The sequence below is a fragment of the Salvia miltiorrhiza genome, chromosome 1, assembly GCF_028751815.1.
Source record: "Salvia miltiorrhiza cultivar Shanhuang (shh) chromosome 1, IMPLAD_Smil_shh, whole genome shotgun sequence".
NCBI classification, from domain to species: Eukaryota; Viridiplantae; Streptophyta; class Magnoliopsida; order Lamiales; family Lamiaceae; genus Salvia; species Salvia miltiorrhiza.
The window spans coordinates 75,808,909-75,820,931 of NC_080387.1; the positions used below are offsets into that span (position 1 = coordinate 75,808,909).

General features: G+C 36.4%; 2 protein-coding genes across 2 annotated transcripts; both read right to left on the reverse strand.

Annotated features, from left to right (window-relative positions):
• Positions 1-575: 575 nt before the first annotated feature.
• On the reverse strand, positions 576-2,931 carry LOC131006279 (uncharacterized). The gene is made up of 6 exons (XM_057933471.1): positions 2,485-2,931; positions 2,171-2,361; positions 2,037-2,082; positions 1,126-1,208; positions 907-1,023; positions 576-824 (listed from the first exon to the last, which is right to left on the reverse strand). Exons 1-6 carry the CDS (start codon positions 2,708-2,710, stop codon positions 753-755), a joined length of 735 nt encoding a protein of 244 aa, XP_057789454.1. The 5' UTR covers positions 2,711-2,931; the 3' UTR covers positions 576-752.
• A 778-nt stretch (positions 2,932-3,709) lies between these two features.
• On the reverse strand, positions 3,710-8,520 carry LOC131006280 (uncharacterized). Its single transcript, XM_057933472.1, has 11 exons — positions 7,086-8,520; positions 6,893-7,000; positions 6,713-6,813; positions 6,531-6,621; positions 6,335-6,445; positions 6,191-6,256; positions 5,679-5,738; positions 4,661-5,212; positions 4,414-4,536; positions 4,057-4,176; positions 3,710-3,924 (listed from the first exon to the last, which is right to left on the reverse strand). The coding sequence occupies exons 1-11, from the start codon at positions 8,385-8,387 to the stop codon at positions 3,856-3,858; spliced, it is 2,703 nt and encodes a 900-aa protein (XP_057789455.1). The 5' UTR covers positions 8,388-8,520; the 3' UTR covers positions 3,710-3,855.
• Positions 8,521-12,023: the final 3,503 nt, after the last annotated feature.

The window sequence follows — 12,023 nt, forward strand, 5'->3', positions numbered from 1 at the left end:
GTCGTAATCATCTTTCAAATATGTCATCGCATATTCAATTTACAGGAAATGTAGATCGTTGTAAAAATTAAGTGTACTAAAATTCGCATATTTAAATAAAAAATAAAAAATTCATGTTAAAATTCAAAATTGATGTATTTAAACAATAATAACCCTTAAATCTTTGTCCAAAGGTGTCGAGTGGGCCTAGCTTAGGCCCGCTAGGCTTGAGACGTAACGCAACCCAAGCCCGCTAAACTTGAGGCCCAGCTCAGCCCAAGCCTAAGTCGGGCTTTTTTTGGCTTTAAAAAAAAAAAAAAAAAAAAAAAAAAACTAGCTGGCTGCTGAGTGCTGATATAAGAATTGATCCAAATTTAACAAAAAATAAGTACAAGATAAAAAAGAATCAAAAGTAGACTATTTGCATTCTTTTCATACAATTTCTTTATTTTCCTATGCATGAAATTCAATAGAACCTTCTCCCCTTTCTCCAAGGTTTCAAACCTTTTCACCTTATCTAAACCACCTGGATTTGATTTTGCTCATATAATACATCAATCCTTGGATCTAATTCCCCAGTGTGAGTGCTTTGTAACTAATAGTGAAATAAAGAAGTGGTTTAACCGTGATTCGTTTGAATTTGACATACAAAGAGGAACCATTAGTTACACAATTTATGCAGCTTTGAATCATTCATTTTCCTAGTTTAACTTAAAGATTTACACCATAATAGAGGTACTACAAATAGCTAGCATGAAGTAGATCGCTTAATTTTAGATCTCACCCGTCCCAAGAGGCTGCCTGGAGGTATCTCCAGAAGCCCAAGCTTGATAATCCTTCACTAACTGCACGTATTGTTTAAAAGAGAGTTTCAAATTTTCTACAGGGAAGAAAAGGATTTAAAGTAAAAGTAATTACATTCCCAACCTGTGACATAAATCGTGGAAGCATAGCCTTCAGTATCTGTCCCAGAACTTGGGAGCCAGTCGACTCAATGGATTGTGTTGGAATTGCACGAAATGCAAAAGGAATATCAATGCTAACCTGAACAAGGCAGACCATGAACATCAAGCCATGTGAGAAAAGTCGCCTGGCAGTATGCCCGTATGTAATAATTCATGAGTTCCACTGGCATAATGTCATTACCTCAATGACTGCATCGGAAGTCAACTTCTGAACTGGTGAATCACTTCTTGGGCTATCACAAGATATCTTATTCTCCATTGAAGCTGCATGCCCATTACCAAATCAGTGTCAAAGGACTCCTGAAAAGAATTATGCAGTAATATTCAGAATCGAAAGACGCAAAACCAGACAATTGTGTCTTGTTTTAGAAACATGGAAAGAAACAAAACATTCATCTTTTAGTTTAAAAAGATGAGGAATGGGAAATGTGAAACTCATATCATTATCATGTCATTCAACAACATAATAATTGTTGAAGTTCTATAATTCTATTACTAAAGACAGTATATTTTCAACTAATCTAGAGGAGAATAGTCAGTCAATCAGAGGTAATGCTAGAGAAGGTGAAAACTGGGGCATGGACACACTGCAACTGAATAGCTTTCTAGGGTATGTAATTTCGCAAGAATAAAAAACGGAATAGAGTATGAAACAGAACGAAAGAAACAAAAACAAAGGAGCTAACACCAAACTGACAGTAGGATAGAATTATTTCTAAAAAGGCAGATTATGAAATGAGCTCTCTCACTGCAAACTACTCCGACTACTTCATCTAACCAACGCAATTCTAGCATCTTCAGACTTTTAATAAAGATCTGTGTACATGGTTAACACCATGATCTGGAAAATACACATACCACCAGCCAGGAAACCACTCTCTTTTCTTTGTTACAACAAAAAACCTCAATCAGCCAATTCAGTGATCTAATATTTGATAGACAATTCACCAGAAATATTAAGTTAGCTCTCAGTTGCAGTTCCCACCAAGTAATTGTTGGTCCTTATCAATTTATAAGGTTTTGAAACAGAAAAATTAAGCTAGAAACAGTAAATACGTATATTCTCCACACAATGTAAAGGAATATGCTAACCATCAAATTTGTCATTCTGTGCAACGACAATGGGCGAACCCTCAAGCTGCAAAAATACAAAATAATTCAATGAACTAATACTAGCACAAGTATGCTCACGGAGAGAGAGAGAGAGAGAGAGAGAGATCCATTACCTTACAAGACAAGAGATTAATGCAGCAACCATTAGGCTGCTCCTCCACTCTGACCAGCAACACGGGGCAAACTTCGAAGGCGAAAAACTTGAATCTATACACATAACACCTGAACGTGTTGTCGTCCACTCGCTCTATCCTCTCCGCATCCAACACCGAGTACTGACTCGCCGGCAAGCTCATGTACTCAGCTGGAGCAAAACATCAACAAAAATTAACAAACGCAACGCCGCATTGCCGCACACAACAAAAACACACTCCGCAAATCTAAATCAAAACGGCGCATAACAGAGTAATTCAGAAGAGTATATTACTGAGCGGGCGCTGGAGCTGACGCACGAAGACGGATTCAGTTCTTCGCGCGATAAATCGGGCTTTGGGGGCGGAATCGGCGGAAATGCGAAGCGCGGGTTTGGAGGAATCGTCCGGCGAGGAGGCGAGGTTGGAGAATACGACGACGTATGGAGGGTTGGATCTCCGGAATGGGGCTTTAGGGTTTCTGAACTGGAATTGGATTGGATTTGGGGTTAGCGATGCCATTTTTTTGCAGAAATTGGGGAATGGGAAGTGCTTGCTGTTTGTGAGTGAGCTTTGGGAGTGTGAATGGATAGCAGGGTGTGGTGTAGGATAAGTCCACGAGGGTTACAAAAGTGCAGAATGGGACGTACGGGCGCAGGTTAGATGGGATCTGGACGTATGAGACTAAAATGCGCTAATTGAGATTTTCAATCCCTAGATTTGAGGTTCGAAAAAGATGTTCTAATTTGTGTAGTTGGATTTGGATATTATATTAGCGGGTCGGGTCAATATGTAACATCGGGTTGGGTTGGGCTGAGATGGGCTGAAATTTTTGTTGATAGGTAAAATCGGGATTGAGATTCAGTATACTACTATATTTGATTTCGTGTTTTATTTCTAATTTTATTTATTTTTTTATATTATTTCATCTCCAATTTCAGCTTTGTACACTTTAGTTTAGTTTTATAGTTATTAACTAGGATGTATTTCACCTAATTAGGATATATAATTACTTTTCATTTAATTTCACTTTTACTAGGGTGTAGGAGGTTTTGTGACTTTTGAAATGTGGAACATAGGTAATCACTTCATTTGTTTTAATTTTAATTTCAAATAAAATATAGTACTCCCTCCGTCTCAAACGAAATGTCTCATTTCTTTTCGGCACGGAATTTAAGAAATGTGTATAAAGTAGATAAAGTGGGTTGATGGAAATTATTTAAATATTAAGTATAGAGAGAGAGTGTATTGTCAAAAAAGGAAACAGGACATTTCGTTTGGGACAGCCCAAAAAGGAAAACAGGACATTTTGTTTGGGACGGAGAGAGTAATATTTTAATTATTAATTCAATAAATCGATAATTTTAGACAATTCAATGACCGAAAACCTAACCGAACTGGTGAAAATCGGTTATCGATTAACCGAAAATTTGGTTCGATTACGATTATACCTGAATAACCGAACACGTTTAACCACTCTTGCTCCTTATAACGATTTCAATATTTAGAATCCTAGAATCCTTAACTCATATCCTATGTTTATTTATGTGCAAAAAATCCATAGATTGTATATTTGTATGTACAAATTAAAATGGCTTAACTAAGAAAACATGATAACTAGTAATTGCATCAAATTTTCTTTCATGTCTCTACTTTCTAAACATCCCTCACGTTATCTTGAACTTTTTCTTCAATTCAACAAGTAACTTGCCCATTTCATCAGTAGAAAGATCATCCTGCATATCAAATTGAAAGGAGTGAGAATTACTTCTTATGGGGCTATGCATCTATCTATCTATGCAATCAAAAACAGTAGTTTATAATAGTGTGAATTTCAAATGTAAGGAGTGAGAGAGAGAGGGAGAGACCTTGTAGTGTTGTTCGAGTGCATCGAGTGATCTTCTGGAGATCTTGCTTACGAGCTGGTCCGTCGTCTGAAAATGCCTCCCAAACATTTTTTGTTGCTCCTCAGGATTGCTACCAACTATCTGCACGAGGAGAAGAAGAATGAGGCAAGCCACACCAGAAGAGGGAAATGATGCACCTAACAAAAATATAAAAGTCTTTCTTGCCTTAGCAATAGGCACTCGTTCTTTAATGAACTTAGCTCACTTGAACAGGTAGGTAGTCGTGGCAATTGACAGTTTCATCACAACAACGTAATCTATCTACTATTCAAAAAGCTGATCTTTGCCAAAGATTTCAAAGCTAGTAAATTGTCATACCTTAATGGCCACCTGTTGGCCTCTCTTGGCACAATCAAAGGGCCTGTGATTATATTCGATAGATTCTATCTTCCCAATATCCAATATGCATCCCTCTTGAACACTGCATAGAGGTGTTCCAACCTGCGAGACAGACTAAATTGATCAAATAGGTGAAGACTGCATAATCCTTTTTCTTTTTAATCAAGACGTATATGCATATAAATCACAGTTAGCTTCACACTCACACATACATCAATATTATTACCTTTGCAATGCCATCAACCACATCAACCTCTAAGAGAATGGGATCCTTCCTTCTGAAAGCATACTTTATCTCAAGTTTGCAAGGGAAAATCGCTTCCTTTGCAGCTTCTCTCTTCTTTTCCTCCTTATCATTAGCCATGTACTCCGTAAATTGATTGAATAGGTGATATATAATGTCAGCAGTGAATATCTTCACACCACGTTTATCAGCAAGTTCTCGAGCCCCTGGCGTTACTTTAACATCAAACGCCAATATTGTTGCATATTCTTTTCTCTTCTCAAGCATGACACTCGCAATCTTCACGTCCTTCTTGTGTACCGGCCCAATTCTTGTAGCTCTGACAGGTATGTTTACAGCCGGAGTCTTCAAGAACTCCAACAGTGCTTCTAAAGACCCGAGAGTAGATGCCTGAACATACACTCCAACACTACTTGTACCGGTTCTACTAATCACCGAGTTCAGATCTTCCATAGCAGCTTCTTTAGTGGCCTCTATATCGTCATGAGGCCCCACAACATAGAGATTGGTGCCTTCAATGGTATGCTCAAGACCCTGAAGAAAGAAAGAGGAGCAAGTATCAATCAAGACCCAAGGCAACTGACTTGAGCAGCAGTTAGCAGATATATATTCAGCAAACATATACAGATTAAGAGATAATGAGAAATTTCATCACTTAAACGTTGAAATAACCACATAAATTATATTCTCCATACACTTGGCAGATATGTAAAGACCTTTTGCAATACCCCAATAATTGATAAGACATCAAAATATCAGAATAGTCAGCAACTTCATGAAATCCATAAACGATTTGCTGCCATATTGGAATTAATGGAGTTTCAAATGGTTTCCAGAATATTGCATGGTAAACCATGTACAATGCTTGTCTTACCAAACGATGTTTCGGCATCTCAACTAAACAAGTATGCTCTCATCACTCTCTTAATGTGTGCTTTTAGAAAAAATCAATAAGCATATTTTCTAAATTAATAATTTTCAATTTTTATGACACAGTTACCTGCGCAGCAATCTTGATACCCTGAGCAGCCTTGATGTCTCTGTGATGCACATATGTTCCCTGGGAAAATCAATGAAATTGTTGAATTCAGTTACGACAAGATTACTCAAAATTTATTCATGAAAAAGTGGGGCAAATTTGATACTACACGACTACAGACCACTCTTTTGCAACCCCACTTAATCCTCTTGTCCCAATTGTATCAAAAATCTAATAAATAATCGGGATGCAATGCAGTGGTCTGCCGGATCAAGGCAGCCAAAAAATGGCTCCTAGACGTATGCTTTGATACAAAGGTATGAAAGAATGACATTTTGAAGAAGTTCATCAAGACCAAAACATTGCACCAACTTGAAAGTCTAGTGCCCTTCAAAAAAAAAAAAAACTTGAAAGTCTAGTGCGTTTATTGTCATGACTAGCTTAGCAACTAGTCATGCAATAGAAATAAAAAATTGGTCCAAAGAACAAAAAAAGAAGCAAATCATGCCTAATAATAGAGTTCGATGTTTCACCTTGACCCGGAGATCCCTCATGGGGTGGGGTGTTAGCAATGCTCTAATTGTGGTAACAATGAGTCCCTGCACACCAAAGAGTGCTTGTTAATATCTTCTTCCAAAAACAGAAATGGAGCATGAACTGCACACACGCATACATACCTGCCTGCCGGGAACAACTATTTGATCTCCTTCATGAAGCACACCATTCACTAATACCACATCAATTGTGGTCCCATGTCCTTCCACCACTTTAACCTCCAAAACAAAACACTGTAGCAAAAGTTGTGGGTAAATGATCAAAAGAATTTTCATTGAAAAATCTTCATCAGATAAAGCAGCAGGTGAGGAAACAAACCTGCACATGCTCATTAAATGTAAGCCGTTTAACCATTGTCCTCTGAGCCCATTGGACCAGCAGTAACAACAAATCAGGGATGCCCTCGCCGCTGTGAGTCACAAGTTGCAAACATATAAAGTCTTGAGAAAACGATATTAGTAAACCAAGTGAACTCCTAAATAAAGAAAAAATAAAGAAACCTTGTGGCACTTGTTGGTACAATGTTATAGGTGTCCCCTCTCTCTTTGTTCTTGTAATACAACTCAGTATTGATGCCCTGCTCCTTAAATTGAGTGATAACCTGTAAAAAAAATGCATTAGATAAACTGATGTATGTTATAGCTGAGAGGTTACATGGTAAGGAAAGTGATGAATATAACCTGAGTTAGCCTCATCTTGAATTCATTCATGACATCTTTGGACTGTTGCCTGATTGCCTTACATATTGGTTCGTCACGACAAGTTCTCCACCCATACAGTCTGTCCACCTGCATTGCCAAAATGAAAGCGTCCGTGTATTTAGAGACACAGAGAGAGAGAGAAATGGCTCAACAAAGACAGATGGTGACTCACTTTGTTCAAGGCAACTATGAAGTCGGTTTTGTTCTCTTTCAAAAGATTGATCGACTCAATTGTCTGTGGCGCCAAACCATCCATTATATCAACGACCAAAACAGCAATATCACATAGCCTTGATCCTATGGAACGCAGCTTATTGAAAGCTTCATGGCCCGGGGTATCGATGACCAACAGACCAGGGACATTGATCTTTGCATCAGCTTTCAATCCCTTTGTTCTCTCGTGTATATTCTCAGCGGGGATATAGGTGGCTCCAATCTGTTGTGTAATCCCACCTGCCTCGCCTTCTTGGACATTACTTCCTCTTATACAATCGAGTAGCTTGGTTTTACCAGCATCGACATGACCCATAACACAACATATAGGAGACCGAAGGCTCTGCCCATCATCAGGTTTAGAACTGTCCTGTTCCACATCAACTACTTTTTGGTTCTTCTCGTAAACATTTTTGTTCTTGTTCTTGTCGTTTTTCTCAGGCTCGGACTTCTTTGGGACATCCACACTCTCCTCATTAGCAAAATCCTGCAATTTCAAGTCAACACAGTCCCAATTTTTAGCATCCCATTCTTGATCATCATCAAGAGCATCAATTACCTCCTCATGTGAACTCGAAGACTCCACTCTCTCAACAGAATCCAACTCCAACTCCGACTCAACATCTTGTTGGATTTCTTTTAGATCTGAAATAGCTGCTTCAACAGATTGATCTATTGGTTTGGATACTTTGTTCTGGTACCTGATTCTCTTTCCAACTGCTGCTGCTGCAGTGGATGAATCCAAATTCGCATTAGCTAGTATGTGCTTCCTCATAGACTCCAACCTCCGAGCCTCTTCCTTCTGCTTCGCCGTGAGAAGCTTTCCTTCTTTTCTCTTCTTAAGGAGCTTCTCCTTCTCCCTCTCCTTCTTCAACCGCTTCTTCTCTTGAGCCAATCTTTCCAGCTCTTCCTGTTTAAGACGTTCCTCTTCCTCTTTCATCAACTTCTCTTCATATTCCCTTTTTCTTCTCTCTTCGGCTTCCCTCAGCTTCGAAAGCCTCTCCTGTATCTCCTTCACATGCTTTGGAACTTTCTTAACCGATCCAACTTTTTCTTCCACTGCAGAAACATGTAGCATGTTGTTCTCTTTACCGGCGTCCATCTTCTTTTTCTTTTTCTTCTTCTTCACCCCCGCAGCAGCAACAACAACAGCCCCCTCCTCTTTTTGCACTTTCAACATAGATTGATTCGCTTCCCCACTTACATCATCACCAAACACAGAATCGATACCACTTTCGCAACCGCGCGCAACTGTATCCATCGGATTACAAAAAATTTGATGAACAATTTTGAAACGAGGACACAATTTTGAAGAACTAGGGTTTACAGACCAAACTAATCGACGATTGCTCCGATGCTAGTAGGGTTTTAGAGACGCAATGTGTCGATCTTGATCGGGTCGACTATTTATAGGTACCGGTTCTCGGAGAAATATACTAATGGGCCCACCTAAGAAGTGGACATTTTATTAGAAAAGAGGTTGAATTTTATACTACTATATATATATAAAAAAAAATTAATACTATTATTTTTGTATTGTCTCTTATTCTTTACGTATGTAATCCATTTTCACTACAAAATTTCACTTTTCTCTATTTTTCAAAAGATTCAAGAAATTATTGATGCTTACAAAAAAATACTAGTATTTGATAAATTATAGGTTAATTACTAATTGGTGTATAAATATATGACTTTACTCATTTTTTGGTATTTAATATAAACTTTGAATCCTAGTTACCCATTTTTTGTATTTTAATATGAATTTTAAAACATAGTTATAAATACATCAACTTTAGACTTGAGATCTAAGTGCGTACACTGACTTTATTATGTCATCTTTATATAAGCGCTAAATTAATTGCTCAAATTTTCCCCCTCAAACTTTATCAATATCACCATTACGATTAATTTAATTATTATTTCCATTAATATATATATAGATATATATATATATATATGTTTAAAAAATATTTATATTTAAATCAATTAATCAGCGTAATTTAGTATCATCTTATTTTTTAATTATTATTTGCAGGTTTTTGTATTTAAATGTAATTAATTTAAATATAAAACTAGCACACATCAAACAAGTGTAGATATTCACATTCGTGTGGGCATGTATTAGAATGTGGTAGTCAAATTAGATGCATATAATTCTACTATAATTTGTGTAATTAAATTGCTTTGTTCTATATAGAATGTTACAATAATTATAGATTTGAAAATATAATATTAAATTTAATCAGCCGATTCACAATGTTAGAATTAGGATGTAATTTTATATATAATAGCATAATGATGTGGAAATTATTTTTTCACCTAAATTGCAACGGTAAATTTCTATTTTTTTTCGGCAACATAATACTTTTTTTTATTTGGGGGGGGGGGGAGCGATGGGTTTAAACCTTAGACTTCACTGTTCGCAGACAAAAGTTTACACCGCTCGGTGTCCCTTTGGAGACATAACTTATACTTTTGGTTGGAAAGTTTAATTGTTTATTGGCTAAATTTGATCGAATTTATTTGTCATTTATTAATATAATGTGTGTTTATTATATCAACTTTAATATGGTCATATCAGTTTTGATTTGGGTGAAATTAAAATTGAGGACAAATTTCGAAATGGACTAATAGTTTGTGAATTTACAAGGTCTTAAAAAAATATGTTGTGAAATACTGATTTATAAAAAGTAATTAAAAGTTTCAAAAACTCATTCTACACTAATAGAAAGTTTGAAAGAAAAAAAAAATATCTAGATATTTTGGTGAAATTTTTAAATAGATAATAGCGTTCATTAGATAAAAAAAGTTTTGTCAAGATCTTCATCATTCATTTTATATGCACCAACTATAAAATGATTTCATATTCATTTTAATGCTACTATTTATGTTGTAACTGATGCATGCCATGGAGGCCCAAGTTACGTTGCATATGTGGGCTGATTTAATAGAGTCTTTTATTTTGTTTTATCTTATAATTTTCGTGGGTTATGTTAGGGTGGCTGAAATTAGGCCTTAGTTGAGTCAATTTTGAGTTTTATACCCTGTTTTGACTAAGGATATGTTTCCTTATTAGATTAGGAGTTATTTTCCATGTTTATTCTCCTAGTTTGGTTAGGTTTTCGCATACCTTATTTGTAGTCTTTATGATGGACGAAAATTAGGGTTTAGATTAGGTTTAGTTGTTTCCTTATTAGATTAGGTCTCTTTTTTGTTGCCTATATATAGGCCTCTTGTTATGAACGAATGATCAACCAATTTTATATCAAATTTCGTGAGTTATCACTTCTCCTTGAGAGTTTCGAATTTTCTCTTGTATATTCCAAGAGAGTTCATTTATCCGGCGTAACGGCGAGTCAACCATCCCTCGTCGCGTGTCATTCAGCGTCCCCGAGTTGCTGCGTCAACTTCACATTGGGGTTTAGGGATTCGTTCGCCTAAATCATTCAGTGGGTTAGATTCAGAGGTTTTGGGATTCCATCTTCTGTTCGTTTTTCAAGTCTTCCGTTTGCGTGGTGTTTGATCGATCGGCAAGGATCGTATCAGGAACTAATTTATATAATATAAAAAATTAATTTAATTTTATTTTTTAAATATAATATTTTAAAAATATAGATTATTTTTGATTTACTATTTTAATTACTTAGATAATAATAAAATTAGTTAAGAGAACATAACATAATTTGTTTAACATGGATAAAAATATTTTTTCTAATTTTCTTTATCATTATATCCGCAAAGATACATGTGAGGAGTTTTGCATAAATATAAATATATATATATACACACACAATGTATAAAATGAAAAAATAAACAAACACACATATGTCACATTTCTAACCAAATCCCTCAACGGATTAAGGGCCTGTTTGATATGGGTGTATAGGTAGGATAAATTAAATTAATACAGATTAGTGTGATGTTTGATATCATGTGCAGTTAATATGGTCAACTCCTACTTAATCCTACTTCTCCATGCTATTTTGTGGGATTAACCCATACTAATAATCCGCCCACCCCCCCTCGGATAAATTTAATACTGAGAAGTTGGATAAAAATTCTGCTACCCTTCCTCACGCATATCGATGCAAATGCTCAAGTAATGGTGGACACACATGATATTTTTAAAATTATGTGAGGATAGTTTTGGTATTAGATAATATAATCCAACATAATCCTATGGATATCAAACATAATATAGGATTAAGTAGCCATGATATCAAACACCCATGAAATAATATAAATCCACACTAATCCACATTAATTTTTCAAGATAATTTTAATCCTAATCAATCCTAAACTGCAAATCAAACGGCCCCTAAGTGGGTTTCATACCCAGAATCCCCTCTCTATCCCTATGGTAGTTGGTTGAGTTTTAGGAAAGGGGTTGAATATATAACTGCATAATATAATACCGGATCAAAAGCAATATCTGTAGGCTGTAGCCTGGTGATGCCCTTGATCTTGATCAAATAGGGAAGTGGATGCACCACATCTTGATCTTGATCAAATAGCGAAGTGGATGTACCACCTCCTATGTGGCACACCACAGAATATTTTCTTGTCATTGCTATGATTATTCTCTCATTCCACCTTCCATCAAAATTCTAAAAGAGTTTGTTACTGCACCACTAAATTTGAGATTTAAACCAGTCACGGTGTGTCAATGGCGACGTTAACTGAATGGGATATAGAGATCGAAAATTGCTATGGTTGGATATATGAGAAAGCAACAAATGCTCCGCCGCCCCCTATCAACTATGATGTTGTCAATCAGAATGTGCCGCCGCCGCTATCAAAGTAAAAATTGAGGCTTTGGCCAACCGGAAATGGAGCAGAGAAATTTGAACCAAAATCTAGGCTGACTGGAAAAGGGAAATTGAGCTGCATACTCTTT